The sequence below is a fragment of the Saccopteryx leptura genome, chromosome 8 (assembly GCF_036850995.1).
Source record: "Saccopteryx leptura isolate mSacLep1 chromosome 8, mSacLep1_pri_phased_curated, whole genome shotgun sequence".
NCBI lineage: Eukaryota > Metazoa > Chordata > Mammalia > Chiroptera > Emballonuridae > Saccopteryx > Saccopteryx leptura.
This window is the reverse complement of record NC_089510.1, coordinates 4864324-4889101: the sequence shown is the minus strand read 5'-3', so window position 1 is coordinate 4889101 and position 24778 is coordinate 4864324. Positions and strand designations below refer to the sequence as shown.

At 42.1% G+C, this 24778-nt stretch overlaps 1 protein-coding gene across 1 annotated transcript; it reads left to right on the top strand.

Moving 5' to 3' along the window:
- The first annotated feature begins 2132 nt into the window (after nt 1-2132).
- On the top strand, nt 2133-23773 carry PLSCR5 (phospholipid scramblase family member 5). Its single transcript, XM_066347193.1, has 8 exons — nt 2133-2145; nt 7679-7842; nt 14111-14153; nt 15465-15685; nt 18110-18271; nt 20395-20556; nt 23506-23588; nt 23672-23773. Exons 1-7 carry the CDS (start codon nt 2133-2135, stop codon nt 23542-23544), a joined length of 804 nt encoding a protein of 267 aa, XP_066203290.1. The 3' UTR covers nt 23545-23588; nt 23672-23773.
- Nucleotides 23774-24778: the final 1005 nt, after the last annotated feature.

Here is a 24778-nt window from a genome sequence, read left to right as displayed (position 1 = left end):
CAAAAGAGATGTTCCATTGATTTCGATTTTTTTTTTTAAATGAATGCTCTGCAGAAAGTCAAAATTAACTGGTCTATTATGATCACAATTTAAAAATACCAGGTTGGACAGCTCTGACAACTTAGTTTCTTCCTTCCTTCCTTCCTTCCTCCCTCCCTCCCTCCCTCCCTGCTTTCCTTCCTTCCTTCCTTCCTTCCTCCCTCCCTCCCTTCCTCCCTCCCTGCTTTCCTTTCTTCCTTCCCTCCTTCCTTCCTTCCTTCCTTCCTCCCTCCCTCCCTCCCTCCCTCCCTCCCTCCCTCCTTTCCTTCCTTCCTTCCTTCCTTCCTTCCTTCCTTCCTCCCTCCCTCCCTTCCTCCCTCCCTCCCTCCCTCCCTCCTTTCCTTCCTTCCTTCCTTCCTTCCTTCCTCCCTCCCTCCCTCCCTCCCTCCCTCCCTCCTTTCCTTCCTTCCTTCCTTCCTTCCTCCCTCCCTCCCTCCCTCCCTCCTTTCCTTCCTTCCTTCCTTCCTTCCTTCCTTCCTTCCTTCCTTTCTTTCTTTTTCTTTCTTTCTTTCTTTTGTTCTTTCCTTTTTTTCTTCCTTCTTTCCTTTCTCTCTCTCTCTGTCTCTCTTTCTTTCTTTATTGAGAGAGAGAGAGAGAGAGAGAGACATCAAGCTGCTCCTGTATGTGCCCTGACCGGGGAATTCCTATGTCAGGACAATGCTCCAGCCAACGGAGTGATCCGGCCTGGGGTTCATTTATTGATTGATTTTTACAGAGACAGAGAGAGGAAGGGAGAGAGTGGGGAGGGAGAAGGGACACATTCATTTGCCACTCCACTCAGTCGTGCATTCGTGCCTGCCCTGGTGGCTTCCTGGGTGTGCCCTGACCAGCAATGGAACCCACAATCCTGTCGTTTGGGGATGACACTCTTACCTGACAGAACCAACCCGCCAGGGCCAACAAATTAGTTTCTTTAAAGTCCTTTCAAATGCCCATGACAAACAGTAAGAAATGTAGCAAACATATTATTTCACTTAAAAATACTAATTATGTTTATACACCTTTCCTGCAACTCAAATGATGGCCGCTCTTTCTCAAGCTCAAACACTGCAAAGCAACAGTGATAAAAAGAAATCTCTCTTTGCCAAATAAGAAGCATTGCTAAACTTTTGGCGATCTAACACCTGTGACAATGGCTTCATCATTTGTCATCGGTCTTTCTGCCTTCTCGGGCCACAGAACTATTTTTAGAAGTGGTCAGCCGCTGCTGCTCAGGCGGCACAGCCTGCCTGTCCAGTCCTTGCAAATCGTGCGGTCCCAGGCAATTGACGTGGTGAGCAAAATCTCCATGGTTACCTGGTCAGCTGCGGCCGTTCGGAAATGCGAGCTGTCTAGTCAGGGTTACAGCGCTCTCCCGGCTCTGCACGCAATGCAGTTAAATACCACCTGCACGTTTCCACACGCCCCAAGGTGGCCGAAGGTTTGTGTTTTCAAATGCCTCTGATCCATCAAATGCCATTAAGGATGAAAATAAAGATGTACGTATGTCCCTAAATAGTAGAGAATACATTCCATTTTCATTTGTTTGTTTCGGGGCGGGGGAGAGTGGGTAGAAATCTCAAGAGGAAAAAAAAAAAAGAAGAAAGTAGGTGCATTTTCAAAAGATAAAAAATTGCGTTTTGAACAGTCAGAGACTTCCACGTGGTAGAATATTTTATCAGAGACTGGCCCAGGAGATTCCTGAAACCTAGAAAAATAGACTGTGTCAAACGCAAAGGGGATGCAAGAGTATGTAATCCAAGCGACACAAAAACAACCAAGTGGAAAAAAGGCTTCTTTAAAGTGAGTGTTACATGTTTTCCTTTCTGGTTTTTAGTATATGTTTAAATGTTTCCTTCAGCCACTACGGGAGATGATACTTTCTGAGTGGCGTTTACCTTTGGTGGTAGCTTTGTCTTCCCCTGTTGTCCAAAGTGACACAATACAGCCGTCTGGAAACTGAGCGAGGCTCTCTTGTCCTCTGTTATTTGCACGCGGACACGGGGCAGACAGGCGCCTTCTGACGTTGGACTTGTGCTGTTTCCTCCCGCTGCCGCAGGAAAAGCCTCTTCTTTTAACCTGGCTGTCGTTGAAGAGGAGACCCGGACAGCCGCATGGCCTCTAAAGGTAAGAGTACCCGGAGGACGACTAAAAACCGAGAGTGGGAGTGGTCTTCCTGCCAGTGAGGTTGATACTTTAACACCTGTCATGTGTCTCCTTTGAACCCTGGAATTTTTACATTGTAACTCCAAGGAGCATGTTGCTGCGTCTGAGTGAAAAAATAAAACAACACCCTGTCTGATAGAATGTGAAAGTTCAGCTGTAAACAATGGCTTAGTTAGCATCAATATAAACAGTCAGTGAACAAGGAGAGCTGCACAGAAAAATTTAGAATGGAATATTTACTGCTAAACACAAGGACGGGTTGACTTTCCAAGTTTAAAGGGACTTGAAGAAAATTTTTCGCACGTAAGTTAAAAAGCTCAGTATTTTAAAGTTTTCCATTTGTTGTTTAAAATATGCGATGTAGCCATTTATTGTAATGAATTTAACATATGTTATTGGTAAATCCTAAACATGTAATGGACTAGAAATAAATATTTCTTAACTATGAAGCAAAAAAAAAAAAATCTTTCAAAATTTCTTTGATACTGAATAACTAATTTACAAAGTAATTTAAGCAAGCAGATTAATTAGGTACTAGGGAGGCAAAGGGAGGTGGTAAGTTTTTCCTCAAATCCCTGAAATAGCATAAGTAGCATTACTGGTGTCTTCCTTTTCTTACTTTAAAGAACTTTGCAGACGTGAAGATGTGGTTGTTTTTTAAGGGACTGGGTTGCAACCTGACTAAAAGCACTTGTGAAATTACATAAAATGAAATTATAATGTGTTTTAATTTCATTACGAGAACAAGCCATTAAACTCTAAGCTATAATGAAAAGTTTTATCATTAAGAATTATGATTAGTATAATTAGTAGAAACCTAACCTAATTTCAAATAGGATAATAGAGTCCACTAATTTAAAATATCCTAAATTAAATTAATGATCCATTCAGATACATACACATGCTTATTTTCTCCTTTTATCAAAATACTCTTTGGATGCTATTTAATATGAAAGGATCAAGGTAACTTTCCATTTTTTCATCAACATTTCATGTAGATCAGCCCCTGAGTCTCCTTGAGAAAGGCTCAAACAAATTATAAAATATAGATATGAAACATCAAAATCATTCATTTTAATATGGGTGCTTCATTTTTATACTGAAGACAAACAAAAAAAGCTTGACAAGTCTTTCCTTTCATTTAAGACTGACACTAACACTTAGTTCAAAACATTTCATCACTATAAAATAAGAGTTACAGAGCAACTATCGCCTGTAAGGTAAAGAGTTGCAGAGAACTTGAAATATTTATAAGCTGGTTATACATTTTTAAAATAGTAGATAGAAATTCAAAGCCAGGTGGAAATTCAAAGGAGTTCCTTCTTTATGTGGTGGTCTGAGGCTTTGAAGAAACCTGTGGCTAGAAAGTAATACTATGATCAAAATTTGATTAATCTACCGAAAAAGCAGTGAGGTTCATTAATGATAAGTGTTCAACAGTAAACTTAGAGGTGAAACTTTGGGTGGAGAACTAACGCTCCTTCTGCAACCCACTCAAAATTACACATGAACTGGGTGAAACATCTGTCGGAGACCCGGTACAGTATTTAAAACGAGCAAGAATAACGCTACCTTTTGAATTAGAAATCACATTTGAGGGGACAGGTCAGATGATCATCGTTCTTTCCTTAAACATTTCTGTGGACTGTTTTCTTTAGCTGTATTCAAAGACATACTTGATCACATTGTGAATGCTCTCTGTCCCACGACACTCTATTGGCAATGAGCATTTCCCCAGGAAATACAGATTTATCAGACACTTCACACGTTGTGTATGTAGGCTGTTCGACTGGTGCCACTAAACCAAAGGGCATTCTGAATACTGAGGCTATTAAGACAGAAGAAATATTTGTGTGGTTTAGTGTAAACAAACGCAATGTAAGACCAGATTGGTATCAAATGCTGTTTTGTTTTGTTTTTAGATTTTATTTATTCATTTTTAGAGAGAGAAGAGAGAGACAGTGAGTGTGTGTGTGTGTGTATGTGAGAGAGAGAGAGAGAGGAAAGAGATAGAACAGGGGGAGGAGCAGGAAGCATCAACCCCCATATGTGCCTTGACCAGGTAAGCCCAGGGTTTCGAACCGGCGACCTCGGTGTTCCAGGTAGACGCTTTACCCACTGCGCCACCACAGGTCAGGCTCAAACGTTGTTTTAAAGTTTGAAAAGTACAGGAGTTCCCAGGGTGATCACAACTGAACAAGATCGATCTCTACCGGCTGCTCCAATGTGAACAGAAATCCTCAGAAGGAGAAGTGACTTCAGAATGGGGATCCCAACAGGGATCCGACTGAGTCCGCTCCTGCTGAGGCTGTGGGCCCCACGTGTATTGATGGATCCCTCTGGACCTGCTCTGAGGTCTCAGGACCTCCAGACCCGGGTCAGGAATGTAGATAGAGCCACTTCCCACACACGCAATAGCTTCCTGCATTTTGTGACGGCGGACATCACTGACACAGTGAAATTGGAGTGAGTTGCGAATCTTTTTTAAACTAAAATTGATGATGAGAGAGACTCTAATACTCCTTTGTCAGCTATTATTGGAAATTGATTTCTACGTGTGTTTCTTTTTTTTAATTCAAGGATAACATGGGAACAGCAAGGTGCATCATGAGCAACCAACTTCAGCCCTGTGATTTTTTTTTTTTTTTTTTTGTATTTTTCTGAAGCTGGAAACGGGGAGAGACAGTCAGACAGACTCCTGCATGCGCCCGACCGGGATCCACCTGGCACGCCCACCAGGGGCGATGCTCTGCCCCTCCGGGGCGTCGCTCTGCCGTGACCAGAGCCACTCTAGCGCCTGGGGCAGAGGCCAAGGAGCCATCCCCAGCACCTGGGCCATCTTTGCTCCAATGGAGCCTCGGCTGCGGGAGGGGAAGAGAGAGACAGAGAGGAAAGAGGGGGTGGGGGTGGAGAAGCAAATGGGCGCTTCTCCTATGTGCCCTGGCCAGGAATTGAACCCGGGTCCCCCGCACGCCAGGCCGACGCTCTACCGCTGAGCCAACCGGCCAGGGCCGGCCCTGTGATTTTTAAATAAGGATGCAGTTGCATAGCTCCCACCAAGGTCAAGACATAGAACACCTCAGAAAGTTCCCGCTCCGGTCAATAACCACGTACCTCCACTCCCAAAAAGAAGCACTATTCTGAATTTTATCCTTATGAACTAGTTTTCCCTAGGTCACGATTGTGCCTGTGTGTTTCTCTGAAAGTCAATGACACAGCGCTCTTGGCACGAATGCAGGGGGAAAAATGTTTGTTGCACGTTAGTCTTTTACAGCTGTTTTTGCTCTACCGGCCACGAGCTCCTCTCCCCAATCTGACGTTGGTGTTACGTTGTCTTCCTTTCAGGTCACCTCTTGGGGTGATATTCAGGCTCCTCCCCAAGAGTAACAGGAGTTGGTTCTAATGCCTGTATCCTCTGGGTCTGCCCAGACCTGAGAGGAGTTGAAGACGGTGTTCTTGTGTGCAACATCTACACTCAGCCTCAGCGAGTCTACCATCACTAGAAACAGCCCATGCCAGTGTCCAAAGGGCCATCCCTTGGATGCCTGTGTGCCCTCACCAGTCTTTTGCTTTGTTTCGTTTTGTTTTTTTAGCAAAAGGTAGAGAGACAGAGAGACAGCAACACTGAGCTGTTCCTGTATGTGCCCTGACTGGGGATCGAACCAGCGACCTCTTATGCTTCAGGACAACACTCCAACCAATCAAGCCAGGGCTTAATTTTTATTGATTGATTGCTTTTAAGAGAGACAGAGAAAAAAAAAAGTGTGAGAGAAAGAAGGGAGAAAGGAAGCATTCATTTGTTGTTTCACTCAGTCATGCATTCATTGCTTGTTTCCCTCGTGTGCCCTGACCGGGGATAGAACCTGAAACCTTGTTATTTTCGGATGACCCTCTAACTGGCTAAGCTCACTGGCCAGTGACAGTTTTGTTTGCTTGTTTGTTTTAACTTCTATCCAAGTGCTCCTTCTAGCTATCTTTGGGTTCTCTGAATAACAGGAACTTACTATCTCCAAAGACAACTCAGTTCATTTCTAAATTTATTTCTTAGGGATTTAAAAGTTTCAGGAAAATACTCCTCCCCCTACACACACAACTTACATGAATTTGAGTGTCAGTGCTTAAGAGAGACCGTTCTAATTCATTGGGAATTATATACAGGTCATTCTAACTTCAGTAGATGTACAAGAGTACTTGTTCAAATCTTTGTGTGATGGTTACACAGTTCCTTCTGATTGTAAACCAGAACCAGTTTCCTTGTCTTTCCCATTCATCTGTCTTTGGAATAGTCTGAATTATTTTTTCTTTATCATGGCCTCTCTGATATCTGAAAACACCTGCCACAAATCTTAGTCCACACCTACACTCATTCTAAAACTGCATAGTGTTGATAAACTAAATGAATGCACATGTGAGAACTTGCTATTTAATGGACTGATAATGATAAGAGGTAAAAACACTAATAGTCTTTGAGGAAAAAAAAGGTATATCTTGAGAGAGGTATTGAAATGGCAGCCGTGTAAGAAGGAAAAGGAAAAATAATAGTAGAAAGAGTAAATTATATTCTTTAACAGAGAAGAATACAGTTGCATGCACCACTTATTAGGGCTTTTGCATAATTTTACACTGGCTCCAGACTAATGCAGGGTAAATAGCAAATCTCCAAACTTCAATCCAAGAGATCACTGAGGTAGTACCATTGTTACCCAGCAGTAATATACAAAATGGGTCAGTCTCTTTGAAAAAAAAAAAAAAAAAACGCCAAACAGTATAGAAATCTGTAATGATTCTCTTTGTAATATTGGGTAAGCTACAGAAGGACTCATATTTTCAAAAAAAGTTTTTTGAATGATTTTATACAAAATACTGAGAAATCTCAGCTAAATTAAATGTTGTGTTGCCCTTACAAAGCTCACGAATTAGTTATGAACATTCTCATAGTGTATAAAATAAAACTGTCAGTGATCAAATTATATCACCAGACTGGCAGGGTTAGCTCACCTGAGAATTCACTATACACACACACACACACACACACACACACACACACACACATATTATATATATATATATATACACACACACAAAAAAAAAATTAGGGGATATTTCAAAATGAATATGAAGCTATAAAATATCCCCTAATTTTTGTGAGCAGTGTATCTATATCTATATATATCTATATCAATATCAATATATATAGATATAGATAGATTAGCTCTTTGAACAGAAGTTTTTCATGGCTTCAAAAAATATGTTTTCTAAAATCATGTATTTTTCCCGAATTGTACCTTTTTCACACGACGACTACTAGCAATCATCCGCATCCCTTTCCTCGGGTTCAGGGGTGGAGCGGCGGTGACGGTGACCAGGGTTAAAAAGAACGAAAAGGCAGCAGGAGAGACTCTACCCACCGAGTTAAGAAGTGATAAATACTGTAAGAAAAACCACATGTCGTGGCCTAAGTCCACCTACCAGCTGGCTTCTCCTTCTTTCGCAGATGCGCAGAACGGAAGAAGCGGAGGCGTGCCCGGTTTCCTGCCCAGGGCGACGGCCCCGGCCCCCGGGCTGCGTGCCTCGCCTTCCCGGCCCGAGAACCAGGCGTGTCAGCCAGGGCGCCCTCCGCCAGGCAGCCCCCCGCCCGGTCTGGAATATTTGAGCCAGGTATTTTTCTTTCTCTGTTTCTAAACATGTTTCCCCTTCCGGGAAAGACAAACTTGGTTCTTTGGTTTCCAAACAAGGTGGAAGGACTTCAACAAATAACATGCTGAAGTTAATATATATATTAATATATATATACTGTATTATATAAATATATATTATATAAATATATTATATATAAATAAATATTCATATTAATATATATTAATATAAATATTTATATACAATATATTATAAACTTTCATATATAATATATGCATTGGCTCAGTGGTAGAGCGTCGGCCTGGCATGCGGGAGTCCGGGTTCGATTCCTGGCCAGGGCACACAGGAGAAGAGCCCATCTGCTTCTCCACCCCTCCCCCTCTCCTTCCTCTCTGTCTCTCTCTTCCCCTCCCGCAGCCAAGGCTCCATTGGAGCAAAGTCAGCCCGGGCGCTGAGGATGGCTCCATGGCCTCTGCCTCAGGCGCTAGAATGTCTCTGGTTGGAACAGAGCGACGCCCCAGATGGGTAGAGCATCGCCCCCTGGTGGGCATGCCGGGTGTATCCCAGTCGGGTGCATGTGGGAGTCTGTCTGACTGCCTCCCTGTTTCCAACTTCAGAGAGATACAAAAAAGAAAAAAAAAAAAATATATATATATATATACGCAATGTAATATATTATATAAATATATAATATATTACACTGATATATTAATGTGTATATATATAATATATCAATATATAATATATATATTTCTATTTTAGGGGAAGAAATGAATGTTTACTTTTATGGCCCTTCTGGTTTCCTTATTTGTTTGACAGCAGAACGGGACTAAACTTTTCTCAGTGAGCTGCTTGGCCCATTCATCCTCTTTCTCTGCACAGTGCTCAAGGCGTCAGCAAATTTCTCCTCAAAGAATCTTCTTGTGCTTATGCCTAGACACCGACAGCTATTTATTTAATTAAGGAATCCTTGCTGTGTACTTGCTGTAATCCAGGCATATAAAAAGCATAAAACCTGGTCCCTTTCACCCAAACCTTCTGCAACCTAACGGGAAAGACCAGAACGGGTGGACGCAGGGTGCCGGGCTGTGTCTGAAAGCCCGAGAAGCCCGCGACAGGCATGGGTGCCGGCAGGTGTCCGGAGGGACCACGGCGTCGGACTCGGTGAGGGACTTCTGCCCTGAGCTGAGAGGCCCGTGTCTTCACCTGCATCTCAGGAGGCGGCTGGACATCAGAGGGAAAGCCGACTGCCAAGTTGCTGATCTTGTCTAGGACCCTGTCGCCTCTCCAAGACTAGTTTATTTGGACACCCGTCTCGTCCTTAGATCCAGTCACGAGTCGTTCTGAGTGGGTAGGTGCGCAGTGCCTCCAGCCGCACCCTAACCCAACCAGGAAACATCCTCCAAACATCCTCCTCCACGTGGCGGGGACACGGGAACAGCGATTCCACCGCTTGTCTATGATCGCTGCTGCGGCATCTTCTCCCATCACAGATGAGAAATCCACTTACACTAACATTGAGGCGTCAGCACATCGGCCGCCCGGTCCGGCTTGTTGGACATCCTTGCAAACCCTCCAGTCTCTCTCTCCTTTATCAAAATCAAATCTCTGGGTTTCGTCCCCCGAAGGTACCAGAGATTCCTGTTGTGCCCGGCAGGGCGGGAGCTGCGCGCCGCACAGGTTCCTGGGAAAACGCTGAGAATTGCAGACGCCTCCTCCAGGAACGCGCGGGCAGACACACGGGCTTCGGAGACCAGGGAGCTCGGGGAGACGGGTCAACAGCACTGGGAATGCCGACCCAGCGTCCTCCATCTGCCGAAAGGCTTGGCTGTGGCAGCTGGCGGGGGTTGATTAACCGCCGCAAGCTGTTTGGGAACCTTGTCAGACAAGATTGCTCCGAGGAGCGATACCCGGTGCCGGAGGGCGGAGGTTCGAGGATCCCATAGGGTCATCACATGGTCTTCTTCCACCCGTGAAGGATGACGCGCCCCGAGCCAGATGCTGGACGGGAATACACCTCCCCTCCCTTCCACCACCACAGTCAATGAATAGAGAAACGAACGCGCTGACTTCGGTGCTAAGGCAAAGTCAGTTTTCCAAAAACAGACCTTTGGTAATCTTTTACAGGAGGCACAGCTAGGCCTCAAATCGGTGAATAGTTTGCTTCAAAGGTACATCATTGATTTGCTTTATACTGAAAAGAACACGTGTTCGTTTGAGAGCGGAGCACGTGTAACAGGATGAGGGATCATTTGAAAAACTTTATACCCACCAGTCTGGAAGAGACATAGATGGAGTGAAGTTTTATACCTTAACTGTTACCTAAAAACCATAGAGTTACGGAAAATGATGAACTGTTGGAAATAGTACATTCTTCAGTAAACAAAAATACACAAAAATATATAAAATTCTCTACATTAAAAAAATAGAAGTAAAATTTTAAAAAATCATTGCGTCTCTTTTAGTCAGGTCTGTCCAATCACTGTTGAATATCTTTTTTCCATTAATAATTTGTACATAAATTCTCAGGGGTGTATGTAAATATATATATTCATATATAAATGTATATGTTTGTGTGTGTATCTACATATGTGTATATATATGTGTGTGTGTGTTTTCTGTGTGTATGTTAAAATCTAAGAATAAAACTAATTGCTTCTCTTTCCAGATTAGACAAACACGTTCACAACAGTCAATCAATAACGTTCTATTCCACAAGTGTCAGAAGATAATTACTATAACTTAGTTGTCTATAGATAAGAGTAGTGAGTTAAAGTCTACAAAAACCATGTAGAGGTTTAGTTTATTTTGAAGTAGAGTTGACCCTTCCACAACCCAGAAGTTAAGGACAATCGGAAATCTACATGTAACTTCTGGCTTTCCCAAAGCATAACTAGTAACAGTTTACTATCGACTGGAAGCCTGACTGATAACATAGTCAATTAGCACAAATCTTGTATGTTCTATGTACAATATACTGCATTTTTACAAGAAAGTAAGCTAGCTAAGAAGAAATGTTATTAAGAAAATTATAAGAAGAAAACATATTTACAGTATTTACTGAAAAATATCAGCACGTAAGTGGACCCATGCAATTTAAACTTGACTTGTTCAAGAGTCAACTGTACGTATCTTAAATGCAATTACTGATCCCTGTAAACCTGACAAATTATGCAGAAGAATTTAGTATTAAGCTATATGTCCAACGTTGTCATTAGATATCCATTTAGCTTTTACGGCTTCAGGGGCGCTTTCCTCGTCCGGACACCTGAATATATGATTAGATAAAGTTTAAAGTTTAAAACTTGTCAACAATTCCCAGTTCATCGATTCATAGCAATGGGTGCAAAGGGCTCCTTTGGACCGCGGTTGAGAAATGGTTTAAGAATAAAGTGAAACTACAAGAACAAGCAAATACCAAGACCCTCAAATGCAGGCGGGTGTCTCACAGAGATAGGTCGAATCAAATTGATTGTTATCACAGAGGATGGGGGTGAATACAAAGTAGAGAAGATATTCAGAAGTTCCATCGTATCACTCAAGAATTGTGTCTCCTAGTTTCTAAGATGAGTTTAGTGAGGGCGGTACACAAGAATGGAAAGCTCAATGCTGGTTACACTACAGCCTGGATTCAAGTCCGAGCCTACCCGTTCACAAACTGCAATTCTTGGGCAAAGTGCTTCATCTACCTGGGATTGTCTCCTTACATGTAAAACATAGTGGTACCTCTCTCTGAGTTCTTGTGAGAACTAAATCAGACACTATGTCAAAATATCTGGCCCAGTGACTACCTCAGTGTCCTCATTAAAATAAACAGCTGCTGTTCTTAAACCTTACAGAGATACAGTTTCCTTTTCCATTGTGGGGGTGATGTTAATTGATAGTTTCTCGATTTCACAGCTAAAACTTGATCCATGACACGAATGTCCCAAGTTCTAAACTCAAACCTTAGTCTTACCCCCGCGGTTCTTCTCCATCTCTAAGTTACTTCTCCACAGATCCGCCTGCGACATCACCGTGGACAGCTTCCACAAGGCTGATGTCTTCTCCTCCCCCAAAACCCTTTATCTTTCTCGAAAGAGGAGACCAGAACCAACAACAGTCCACGACAAAACAGTCATTCTAATGTTTGCATTAAATTTATTAAGGGTGACATTGGTTAACGAAAGTAGATAGGTTTCCATTCTATGATACGTCATCTGTAGATTGCATTGTTTGGCCATCACCCAGAGTCAAATCTCCTTACATCACCATAGAGTCCACGCCCTCCACCCTTTACTAATAATGCCCTACCTCCCTCCCTCTGGGGACCACCAGACTGTTGCCTGTGCCTAAGTGTGTTTGTGTGTCTGTTTGTCTTATCTGTTCATATGTTGCTTTCAGTTTTACATCTCACATATGAGTGAAATCGTATCATTCTTCACATCTTCCATCTGATTGATTTGGCTTAGCATGATACTCTCAGGACCTATCCATGCGGTCACAGATGGCAGTCTTTCATCTTTTCTTATGGCCGAGTAGTATCCCATCGTATGTAGGTACCACGTCTTCTTTATCCAGGCACCTGTTGAGTTGTTTCCATGTCTTGGCTACGGTGAATAATGCTGCAATGAACACAGCAGTACAGATATCTTTGAGAATAAATGTTTTCAAAAATTTTCAGGTACATATTCAGAAGAGGCGTTGCTGGGTCATATGGTAATCCTATTCTCACATTTGGGGGGAAACCCCATACTGATTTCCATAAGTGGCTGTACCAGTTTACATTTCTGTCGGCAGTGAGTGAGGGTTCCTTTTCCTCCACAGTCTCTCCAACACTTGTTATCGCCTGTCTGGTTAATAACAGCCATTCTACCAGGGTGTGGTAGTTAGTGAAGTTCTCTACTAGTTAGTGAAGTTCAGCGTCTTTTCACGTATCTGTTGACTATTTTTACGTCTTCTTGGGTCTCCTGCCCATATTTTTAATCGTATGTTTGGTGTTTTATTGTTGAGTTGTATGAGTTCCTTATATATTTTGTACATTAATCCCCTGTGGAGCTTTGATTTGCAACCATCTTCTCCCACCAGGTTGGTTCTATTTTTTTTTTAATTGCCGTAGTCATTAAAATAGGTTTTAGGATATCTGAAATCATAAATTATTTTTGAAAGATATCTTTTCGTGAAGCTTAAGAGGCCACGTGCACTCTGTGATCAATAACAAGATTTGAATCAAAGAGATAATATTAGTTTACCTGCACAGCAGTACATACAAAGCGAAAGAAAGGGACCACGTATCCGCCGATTCTCTGGGTTTTTTATGTCCAGTCCACGCCAAATATTAGTGACGACCGCTTCAGCTGAGCGGGTGCTGGTCCGTTTACTGAGATGGAAGGAGAGTAAAGGAAATTGAAAGGCGAGATAGAAACTCTTAAGCATCAGAAAAGGAAATGAGCAGCGTGGCCATTTGACGTTTGTGACGTCAAGTCCTGGGGGTCAATTTTAAAATGCACACAAATCTAATTAATTCTCACAAGACATTTTTAAAAACATTTTCTTTAAAAAACCATTTGTTAGTGTCTGCTTTTTCATGAGTCGTTTCTGGATGGTGCGGACTCTTTCTTCCTGTAAATTAGCTTCCGTCCTAATTACCTAAGGCAGGTTTTGTTGTCATGCATTTAGCCGCGGAACTCTTGTTCTGCTTAAATGGATGTATCGTCAACCTCGGCAGGGTTTCCGGGTCTTCTTTTTTTCTAGAGCGAAGGAAGGTGTGAATGAGAAAATTTGCCAGAATTGGCCCTCTCAGCTGTCACAGAGACATCACTCTGGGGAATGACTTGCTGCATGAAAAGGGGGAGTCAGGTCAGGCAGGGTGAGGGGAGGGGCCCGATGCCCAGATCCTCCTTGTTTGCATTTTCTTAAAAAAAAAAATAGGAGAAGAAGAGAGCATGACTTTTAAAATTTCATAGGCATGATTATTCCGAGATTGTTTACAAATTCCCTCCAAGTGCTGTTTCCAACAGTCACGCCATGTATCCCATGACCACAGACGGAGCACAGAGTGAGCTGCTGTTTCTATTGGTATTCTGGGCAATTCTGCCTCGGAGTTTTCAGCGTTCTTGTACTTTTTATTTTAATTTTCAGTTTCTTTTCCAATATAAAATATGAGCTGCACTCAACTCTTTCGATAATAGAGAACATGGAAATCATCTAACTGCATAGAGTTGAGTAAGCAGCTTAATAATATCTCCATAATTGTTTGAAAGTGTTGTGATACAATGTTTTAAATTTCTTTTCTGTCCTCCTTTCACAGTTAGACCTGATAATTATACACCAGCAGGTGGAGCTCCTGGGAAGTAAGTGTATTCTCTACTTATTAAAACGTTAGAAATATTTTGGGTTTTAGAAGTTTCTTTATAGCTAAGCATTTTATAAAGAATCAAGGAAATGTTTAAAATAGCTTTTGGTCAAAATAGCACTATTTTATTTTATTTTTTAAAAAATAAACATTGAAAGTAATATAATTAACCTGATGAAAAATAAACCTAAAAGTATAAAAATCTCCAAGTCTTTGGTGCTATTGCCATTAGGAATCTATTATTTTTAATCTTAAAATAATAAAAAATATGGAATCATTCTCATGATTGCTAATACTTTACATTTTCTTAATCATTCCAGAAACGGAAATCAAGTTTGAGACTAAACTTTAAAAATCCAAAAAAACAAAATTCTACTGTTTTATCATTTCATCAGTGATTCATCAAATAGGCAAATCATTTAACAATAAACAAATTTACAAGTATGACTAACTGCAAATTACTTGAGTATTTATTTTGTGTTTTTGTTGTTGTTTGTATTTCTCTGAAGTGAAAAGCGGGGAGGCAGAGAGACAGACTCCCACATGCGCCCGACCGGGATCCACCTGGCATGCCCCTCAGGGGGCGATGCTCTGCCCATCTGGAGCCTTTGCTCCATTGTAAACAGAGTCATTCCAGCACCTGAGGCAAAGGCCATGGAGCCATCCTCAGCGCCCGGGCCAACTTTGCTCCAATGGAGCCTTGGCTGCTGGAGGGGAAGAGAGAGAGAAAGAGAGAAAGAAAAGGGGGAAGGGTGGAGAAGCAGATGGGCACTTCTCCTGTGTGCCCTGGCTGGAAATCAAACTCGGGACTTCCACACACCGGGCCAATGCTCTACCGCTGAGCCAACTGGCCAGGGATTATTTTTGTCATCAATATATTGTTTCTAAAATATGTAAAAATTCAAATAGCAGGCGCAGCTGTAGATATATTACCAGAGATATCAGACAAATTCTTAACTATCATATGAGTTGTCCCAATAAATTTCAAACTAATGTAACAGAAGTATTGAGTATTAGATTATTCTTGACATCATTGCTTTCTGAGTTGAAAAGTGGTCTTGCATGTTTCCAAGTAGATCGTATAGCTAGATATCAAAATGTATTAATGTTCACTTGGATTTCCATGGAGAAGTCCTCAACTTTTAGATCACGGAAGTAGATTTGTGTGAAGCAGATACCATAGTCTTCCTAACTGATCTGTCACTATGTCAGTTTGTTTTTTTTAATAAGATGGTCCTTTTTACTTATTTACAAGTATGATAGTAAGCACTCGCATGATTCTCGTGACTTTTCCTTTTTGCTCCATCAGTGATCCTTGGCACTGAGACCTCGAACAAATATGAGATTAAAAACGGCCTGGGACAGAGAATATACTTCGCCGTGGAGGAGAGCGTCTGCTTCAACCGGACTTTCTGCTCCACGCTGCGGGCCTGCACTCTGAGGATCTCAGACAACGCGGGGCGAGAGGTGATGACAGTGCACCGGCCCCTGAGGTGCAACAGCTGCTGGTGCCCCTGCTACCTCCAAGAGGTCAGTCCTCGCCTCTGGGGAGCTTTCTCCCCTCCCTTTGGAAAGAGGAGCAGTGATTTCTGTAATAAATGACCTTCACCTGGAGCTGCGGAGGCCATGAAGCTTCCCGTTGTTTGAATGAGTACGTTTGCTCCTTTAGAATCAGAACAGCTTGAGGATTTTGGTCATTCACTATTTTTTTTTCCCTTTCCAACCATAATTGATAGTGGCTTCTGCGATGTTCACTGGTGAAGACAACTCAGGTATCATGGGAATGAGACACATCTTCCTGAATCTTGGTGTTATCCTGTAATCGTAATACTACGAGTTCCACCGTGAACTAAATCTACCCTTTGCCGCTTTGTCTTGCAAAGTTCAAGAAGTGCTAACCGCTACTAAACCCTTGTAAGGTCTGCTCTCTTGGTTAGGTTGTATTACTTAGTGCAGAATGTCACATGGCATGCACTCGTTTATGACAAACATCAAGGGTTGGAAAAGGAATGTCATTGTTCCAGAGGGAGTCGTTAAATTAGTTTATTTTAATATATAATAGATTCCATTACTGTTTCGTGGACATGTAATAATAAACTTTCATGGACATAATACAGGTGGTAAAGAATGTTTGGTGACTTTGATGTCTTTGATATCATGACGTCTCCATGAGGTAGAGAGAATAGGTTTTACTGTCCACATTTTTTGCAGTGGAGAGGGGAGGTGACTTACCTACGATCACATATCTGGGTAACATCATCAACGGGACTTGATCCAGGTGTTCTTACTCAAGCCCAAGGTTTTCTATGAAGGACCTGTGTATAAGTACTCTACTTAGCATGATGAAAATAAATATTAATGGAAGGAGGATAATTAGGGAAGTTTATTCTCCAATGAATTCTCCAACTATTTGTAGCTAACCACCTGTCTGAGTGATGAGGTGGCTAGGGTACTCATCCATGGAGCCCAAGAATTTCCATTCTCCTACTGAAGATACTTTAGGTCTAACATTCCCCAACATGGCACAGTCAGCCCAATCAAAGAATATATGCCTATTTGAATATTTGTGATAATTGACGTTTAATTTTATGGTGGCCAGTAAAACATAAATTAAACATAAGATGAGTCTTGATACCCATTAATGATTTTTAAAATTTGGTCACAATCAAACTAGTAATTTTAAAAGTAACCCCAGAACAATTCTATATAATTCTAAGCAGTCTTGTTGAAAAGTCTATCCAGGAACACTGTAGACATACACATAAAACTATGAACTTCATAAGTAAGAAAATAAAGAGAGATCTGGTGATGGAGAGCTAGTTTGATTAAAATGCAAACAATTTTCATTTTTTGCACTCACTTCCATCTTATTTTACAAAGGATTTAATATGGCTACATAAATTTATTAAAATACAACATGATGGGAAAGAAAAAAATTAGAATGAAGGGTGAATGGGCAAATATTACAGTTTGAAAATGAAATCGCTCGTCTTAAGCACTCTGGAAGAAGTTAACAGTGATTATATCGGTGTGAAACAATGGTAACCCGGCAGAAGCGTTTACTTTGAAACAGAGAAGCTGGAAGTCAACAAGCTGAAGAGAAAAAATTTTATGCATACCTAATTGAGAAATGAGGATTAGAAAAACAATGTGTGTTGTAGCAACGACTGAAACAGAGCAGTTATTAAGTCCCTCCTAGGAAACAGCTCCCATACGTAACCTACTGTACCTGGAACAAAATGGCAAAGAAGCCAGCTTCCCGGGGTCAGAAGACAGTTCTCAGACAGATTCTCTTCAGGGAAGTGAAAACAAAGTCATGGACTTTCAGTGCAGAGAGCCCAACATGGATCTCACGAGTGAATTTCGTAGTTTCTATAAAATAGAAAAAAAGGCCCTGGCCGGTTGGCTCAGTGGTAGAGCGTCGGCCTGGTGTGCAGAAGTCCCGGGTTCAATTCCTGGCCAGGGCACATAGGAGAAGCGCCCATCTGCTTCTCCACCCCTCCCCCTCTCCTTCCTCTCTGTCTCTCTCTTCCCCTCCCGCAGCCGAGGCTCCATTGGAGCAAAGATGGCCCGGGCGCTGGGGATGGCTCCTTGGCCTCTGCCCCAGGCGCTAGAGTGGCTCTGGTTGCAACAGAGCGACACCCCGGAGGGGCAGAGCATCGCCCCCTGGTGGGCAGAGCGTCGCCCCCTGGTGGGCGCGCCGGGTGGATCCCGGTCGGGCACATGCAGGAGTCTGTCTGACTGTCTCTCCCCGTTTCCAGCTTCAGAAAAATACAAAAAAAAAAAGAAAAAAAATCTTGCTTCTCTCCCTTAGAAGAAGATACTTCAGGTGATTTGTAGACTATGAAAATAATTTCATAAAAATATATTGTTGCAAAGTTGATTTATATGACAATAAAATTAAAATACAGTAACCTGAGAAAAATCTTATTTCATTATTCTCTCTTCTTCCAGTTAGAAATCCAAGCCCCACCCGGTACTGTAGTGGGTTACGTTGCACAGAAGTGGGACCCCTTCCTGCCTAAGTTCACAATCCAAACTGCAAACAAAGAAGACGTTTTGAGAATTGTCGGTCCTTGTGGGACTTGTGGCTGTTTTGGCGATGTGGATTTTGAGGTATGACTGACAAGATGAAGGGAGTTCTTACTTAGGTCCTGATTTTTGCAACATAATTCAATTTTTTTTTTTGCATGTTCAAATCATGAAATATCTTTGGCATACATTTAGAAAATAGTACGTCTGTGAAGTAATGTAATAAGCCAATATTGTACGTGCCGATAGTGACTGATAATTTTGGAAATCTGAATTCCAAGGGTATCCTACAAAAACTGGATTTATGTGGAAGTATAGCACCCATGGTGTAAAGCAAATATATGTAGTTTAGGGTCATGTAACACGTCTGTATCTGTGCCCTGGTGGTGACATACCTCAGTTCAGATCTCACAAGCACTTTCCATTAAAATATCACTGATATAAAAGTTATGTTCTTAAGACTCGCTAAACTTTGTTTCATTAAACAGTCTACTCTCACATAAATGTCTGTGTGTAAGTTGAATGTTAAGGAAAGAAGTAGCTGTAAATTCAATCTGTATCAATGTGAACTGTCTTAATGGTTTCTCCTAGATAAGTATATCTTAGTTGGAGGAGACGATTTAAATTGTATATTTTTCATTCATTTATTCATGTGTATCCACTTAGCTTAGAACATTCAGTTTGTGGGGACTTGAAGCAACACCACCCACATAGAGTACAATGTAAGTTTTGCAAAATGAGCTGTCCTAACTCGACCCTACCTCAGGAAGACTTGGAATGGTGCACCAAAGAATAAAATATAAAAATATGTCCTGCCCTGGCCGGTTGGCTCAGCGGTAGAGCATCGGCCTAGCGTGAGGAGGAACCGGGTTCGATTCCCGGCCAGGGCACACAGGAGAAGCGCCCATTTGCTTCTCCACCCCTCCGCCGCGCTTTCTTCTCTCTCTCTCTCTCTCTCTCTCTCTCTCTCTCTCTCTCTTCCCCTCCCGCAGCCAAGGCTCCATTGGAGCAAAGATGGCCCAGGCGCTGGGGATGGCTCTGCGGCCTCTGCCTCAGGCACTAGAGTGGCTCTGGTCGCAACATGGCGAAGCCCAGGATGGACAGAGCATCGCCCCCTGGTGGGCAGAGCGTCGCCCCCTGGTGGGCGTGCCAGGTGGATCCCGGTCGGGCGCATGCGGGAGTCTGTCTGACTGTCTCTCCCTGTTTCCAGCTTCAGAAAAAAAAAATATATATGTCCTAAGATCAAGGAGAACTTAGACATAAGAGTTTCAGTATTCCCGGTGTAGGGGTGTCCTAAGTCATTGTCTCTATTCTCTATCTTCCACTGACGTACCGGAAGTGAAGGTTTATATTGAATCACTTTCAGCCTTTGAATGGGAAACAGGGGAAGCAAATGAGTGACTGGTAACATTTAACTGTGGACTCCTTCAGGCTGAGGAGGACCGCAGAGCTTCGATAGCCTATAAATCTGAATTTCCTGTGGGGTATATTAGGGATTCTTAATGTAAAACATAGGACTTAGGGTTGGTTATAAAGGAATGAGCTAGTAAACATCTAACATAAAAAGGAGATTCGGCAATGACTAAAAATATTTATATGTGTTTCTAATTATAAAACCTCAGCAAAAAAAAACAAAACAAAAACAAACAAACAAAAACCCACTTTTTTAAGTTAACAAATTGTACCTAGGGGTAAAACCTTTCTTAAGACATTTTCTCTCTTTCTTTGTTTTGTTGTGGTTGTTTGCTTGCCTGTTTGTTTGTTTGTTTGTTTGTTTCAGTGAAGATGGAGGTTTAAATTCTACACCTTCAGTAAAAGAATTACCTTCCTGGTTAGACGGCATCATTGAGACTATGAATTTGCTGCCATCTTGTGGTGGGCTGGCCTTGATCATGGATTGCTGTTATATTCTCCATCTGTATACCAAATAATAATAATAATAATAAAAAATATAAATAAATACAAATAAAGAATTATGCTGTATTAGAAACCTGTCAGAAAAGCAGAATCTCTGAAGAGCGAACTGGACAGGCACATCTGCCACCTGACGCTTATGTACAGGAAGGAAGGAAGTCATCTTGCTCTCGAGAGATGGCGGTCAAAGTATTGTAATTCCTCTCTCTCAGGAAGCCGACGTCCGTACCAAGAAATCTGACACCATCTTGTTTCCCCTTCCGATTTCAGATCTCTTCTTTTACTTTTTAAAGGTGACGACCATTAATGAAAAGCTTACCATTGGGAAGATCTCCAAGTACTGGTCCGGGTTCGTCAACAACGTTTTCACCAACGCGGACAACTTCGGCATCCACGTGCCGGCGGATTTGGACGTGACGGTCAAAGCCGCACTGATCGGTGCCTGCTTTCTCTTCGTGAGTGGGGTCTCAGCGCGGGTGGCCGGGGGGGCCCCTCTCCTTTTCCTTTTCTGTTGTCAGCTGCAAGCACACCGTGTTCCCCCTAAAGAGTGTGGCAGAGGGGGGGTTGGTTTGGGACCAGCCGTTCCTCAGGAGGGAGACTCAAACCTCCCCTTCTCATCATGGCCTCAACACCTGCGTGGGTCCCTGCTCTTTCAACTGCAATTTAGATTTTTGGCTTATTTTTATTTTTACTGGAAAAAAAAAAAAAGTGAACATAAATATCCCAGTTATTTTATCCTGGACAGAGTGCGGGGCAGTGTCATTGCCTAACGGTCAGCCAGGGAAGTGATGTTCAGTGTTACATCCCAGGAGACAGGCCACAGCAAACCCAAAGTGAATTTTATAAGTTTTATTGCAGACTTGCGCAGGGACTGCAGGCAACCCACGCAAAGGAGCACTGCAGCCCCGAGCTTCTAAAATGGCTCCTTTTTATAGGGTGGCTCTCTAGGCTGAGCAAGCGTTATACAGAAGCAAATGTGGCTGTTAGCTATTGGTTGGGGAGGTCCTGCGCAGCATAGCAACAGGGCCCGGCATAGCAACAGGGGTGGGGTATAGCTCAGTGGAGAATTTCAAACATAAACTTCTGATAAGGGTCTCTGACCTTCTTTGTTCTCAGCCTCACAGGGACCTTGTCAGCACTTCCCTGTTCTTTTTTTTCTAAGAGTTAGACTCTGGCAGCCACAGCACACTTCCTTGAACCTAACGTTCAGAATGCGCACAATGTCCTTCCTGTGCTCATCTGATACATTCACAGATGCAGGAGGTGAAGGATGTGCATTAATACGGACCAGTTTCCCTGTTGCAAAGATATTTCGTCTTTGTCCTTCCTTTCCGACTTCCATCTTCATTACAAACGTTTCCTCCCTTGATGTGGAGATTGGGGGCGGGACCGAAGTCTAGTAATACCTGTGCGGAAGGACTGGCTGTCACGTGTGCCCAAAGGCCCCTTCAGTCTCTCCCTCGGTGCCCAGCGCTGTCAACGCACTCACAAACGTCCATGGGATTTTACAACAAACCTACTTTCTGCCTCTCATACTACTTGTTGCTTTGCAGGGTTTTAAGATCCTAAATCTTACGGTTATATTGCTGGGTGCTGCCGCGGGAGGAAGAACAGGCCCTCTGTACTCAGTCTTTGAAAAGATGCTTGGGAACTATATTAACCAGGAAGAGTACCCTGGTGACATCAATGATGGATACTGAGAGTTTAATGCACAATAAATAATTGTGTGTGTGTATATCTATATATCACACATATATATATCACATATATGTGTGTGTATATATAATATATACACACATACATATATATATGTACTATACATATATGAGTACACACACACACACACACACATGTATATATATATGGAAAGAGGAAGGTTATTTCTTCAGAATTTAAAAGGAATTCTTTTAATATATCAATCTCCTATCATTGGTAGAAGGTAGAAGTGTAGAGTGTTACATATAAAGTAAGGTTTTCATCCTTACTAAGGAGTCACCTACCCTCAATTCCTCTTTTCATCTACAAATATAACCAATTCCAGTCAATCTTCCTGTCACCTAATACCTCTTCCATTCTCTATTCTCCTCTACCCACCTGATAGGGCTTTTAATTTGCCATTTCTAAGCCCTCACTGGATAGCTCTGCGGGTTGGAACCCCATCCAGAAACGAGGAGGTTGCCAGTTCGATCTCCTGTTGGGGCACATACAGGAACAGCTCAATGTTTCTGTCTCTCTGTCTCTCTCTCCCTGCCTCTCTCTAAACAAACAAACAAAAAAAAAAAACTGCAACTTCTGCTCCCCTTTTCCATTTTGATCATTCTGAACTTCCACACTAATCCTGCTGAGTAAGACATGTATGTGCATACACAGAGACACACAGACACACCCACATCCTCTTCCCAAAACTTTAATTTGGCCTTATTGATAGTGTTTATACTTAATGTTAATATTAAAAAAGAGCTCATCTTTAATCTGCCCTACCCACCTTTTTCCTGGGACAGACTGTTAGCAGAGATGAACTGTCCGCTATTGCTGCACCCTATAAGTTGGAGAGGCACTGACCTAGCCAATACCTTCCAAGTCAGAATGATACCTTTTAACTCCAATGTCTACTGGAGAAACATTCTCACTGAAATTGTCTAATGGCTCCCATCCGTTTATTTTTTTTTCCTTTTACTATAATTTATAAAACATTTTCCCTTTCATTTTTTGCCAACATAACTTTTAAAACAATTTCTCACACGTATTGCCAACATAAATTACCTGCATATTTAAATTGAGAGGAAGAATTACATTCTTAATATTTAAACACTGTCTCCATTTTATTACCTTACCATAAGAGACCTTAAGAAGCTACTGGTGTGAGGACATTCCCTGATGCAAATAACACAGTTCATATCAGCAGATCCTAATTTTTGTTCTGTGGTTCAAAGCTACCGCGCCACAGCCCACAGCTCTGACCTCTTGCCTCTCAAGTTCCCACTGGTATAATTTTCAGTACTTCCTCAGATGACTAACGAGTCACTAACCACAGTGTCTGTGGTGATGTATCTATTTCGTGCTCAAAGGTCAGTGTCTGTGTTATCTTCCTACACTGCCCCAAATGCCCCCCCTAAGTCTAATGCTACAAAATCTTACTCACCCAAAATTTGACTGATGATACCATGTTCAGATTCAGATAAAGTTTTCTAGTTACTTGTGCTCTGAAAATGAGAACCACAAGTGTCATGAAACATACAAATTTTTTTTAAAATATTGTTTCTCCCACTGATGAGTCACATGCTGCTGGAACACCGCGGGGGAAAGATAATTGCTTTATGTAACTGAAGACGCCATGTGAGCCTCTTGATCTTACATCCGTGCCCTTCTGTAAATTCACTCATATGCCGTTTACTTATCTGCAGGATTTTATGTTCTTTGAACATTCGCTGGCTGGATTGTAACAAGCAAGATGACACAAACAATAAAATATGCAGAACACATTTCAGTAAGTAGAAAGGCGAGTTTAAATGATCTCTCTCCCTCGAAGAGGTTGATGCTCGATGCTCATTCTTTTTCATTTCCTTCTAGACACCGTTGGGCTTGGATTTCATCTCCGAATGGTTTGGGTATTTACTCATGTGTAACAAAATGCTAATTATTATATATATTTAATAAAGCACGCTGTCATGAGGCAACGATTTGGTCGTGAATGCATGACAGCTAAAAACCAGATTACGGGCCCGAGCGCAGGTTGCTTTGAGAGAGTATCATTCTTCCTTCTCATTCTTTTGAAGTGGTTGCATGGCTAAGCATGAAAGGGGCGGACTGAGGCTCGCAGCGTCACTGATGGAAATTCAATGTTTAGATAGCACTTTGAAGTTTTTCTGGCACCAAGGCTGGTTCCTAATCAAAAGAACCGAATTTCTAAAAATATTTTTTTCATAAGTACTCTTTTCATTTTTTTTTTTACTTTATTAGTCTGCTCATTGTAGTCAGACATTTTTACTTTATAACGGGGAAAGTTAAAGTTGGCGAAATAATACGTTTGGAGATGAGAAGGAAGATAGATTAAATCAATTTTCTCTCGGGGCACAAGGCGCACTGACATTCCACCAGGACGCTAAGATTGACGAGCCAAAGTATACTTGAAAAACACGCTCATGATAGAGATTTAAATAACATACTAATAGACCTGTAAATCAGAAAGAAAACAAACAAACAGAAAACACAACAACAACCAGTGAATAGAGCTGTAACTTTATCTATTTGCAGTGAAATTTCAGTTAAAAACCAAACCAAACTGTAAGGCTCTGAAAAATGGACAACTCAGTGACTTCAGAACAAGTAGACCAAACAAGCAAGTTTAAAACTTGAATCAATGTGGCAAATGCAGAAGTCAAGGAGCATGGTCAAGTCCATTTGATGCCTTGCCCCGTCATGTTTTAAGAGTCCTCCCGATTATTACGTCTACTTAGCCACACATTTCCGGAGTCCACACAAGAGGAAAATGTCTTTTTTACGCATCGCGATCGTTCTTCCCCCCTTTTGAGGATGAGGAAAACGATTTGCTTTAAGGAAAGGGCCAGGTAGCCACGTAGCCCCCTACGGTAGAATTACACAACTGCCACGCAAACTTCCATCCGGATGTGATAGACGTTTAGAGAAACTTCAGGCGTCTCCCACTTGATTGAGGGA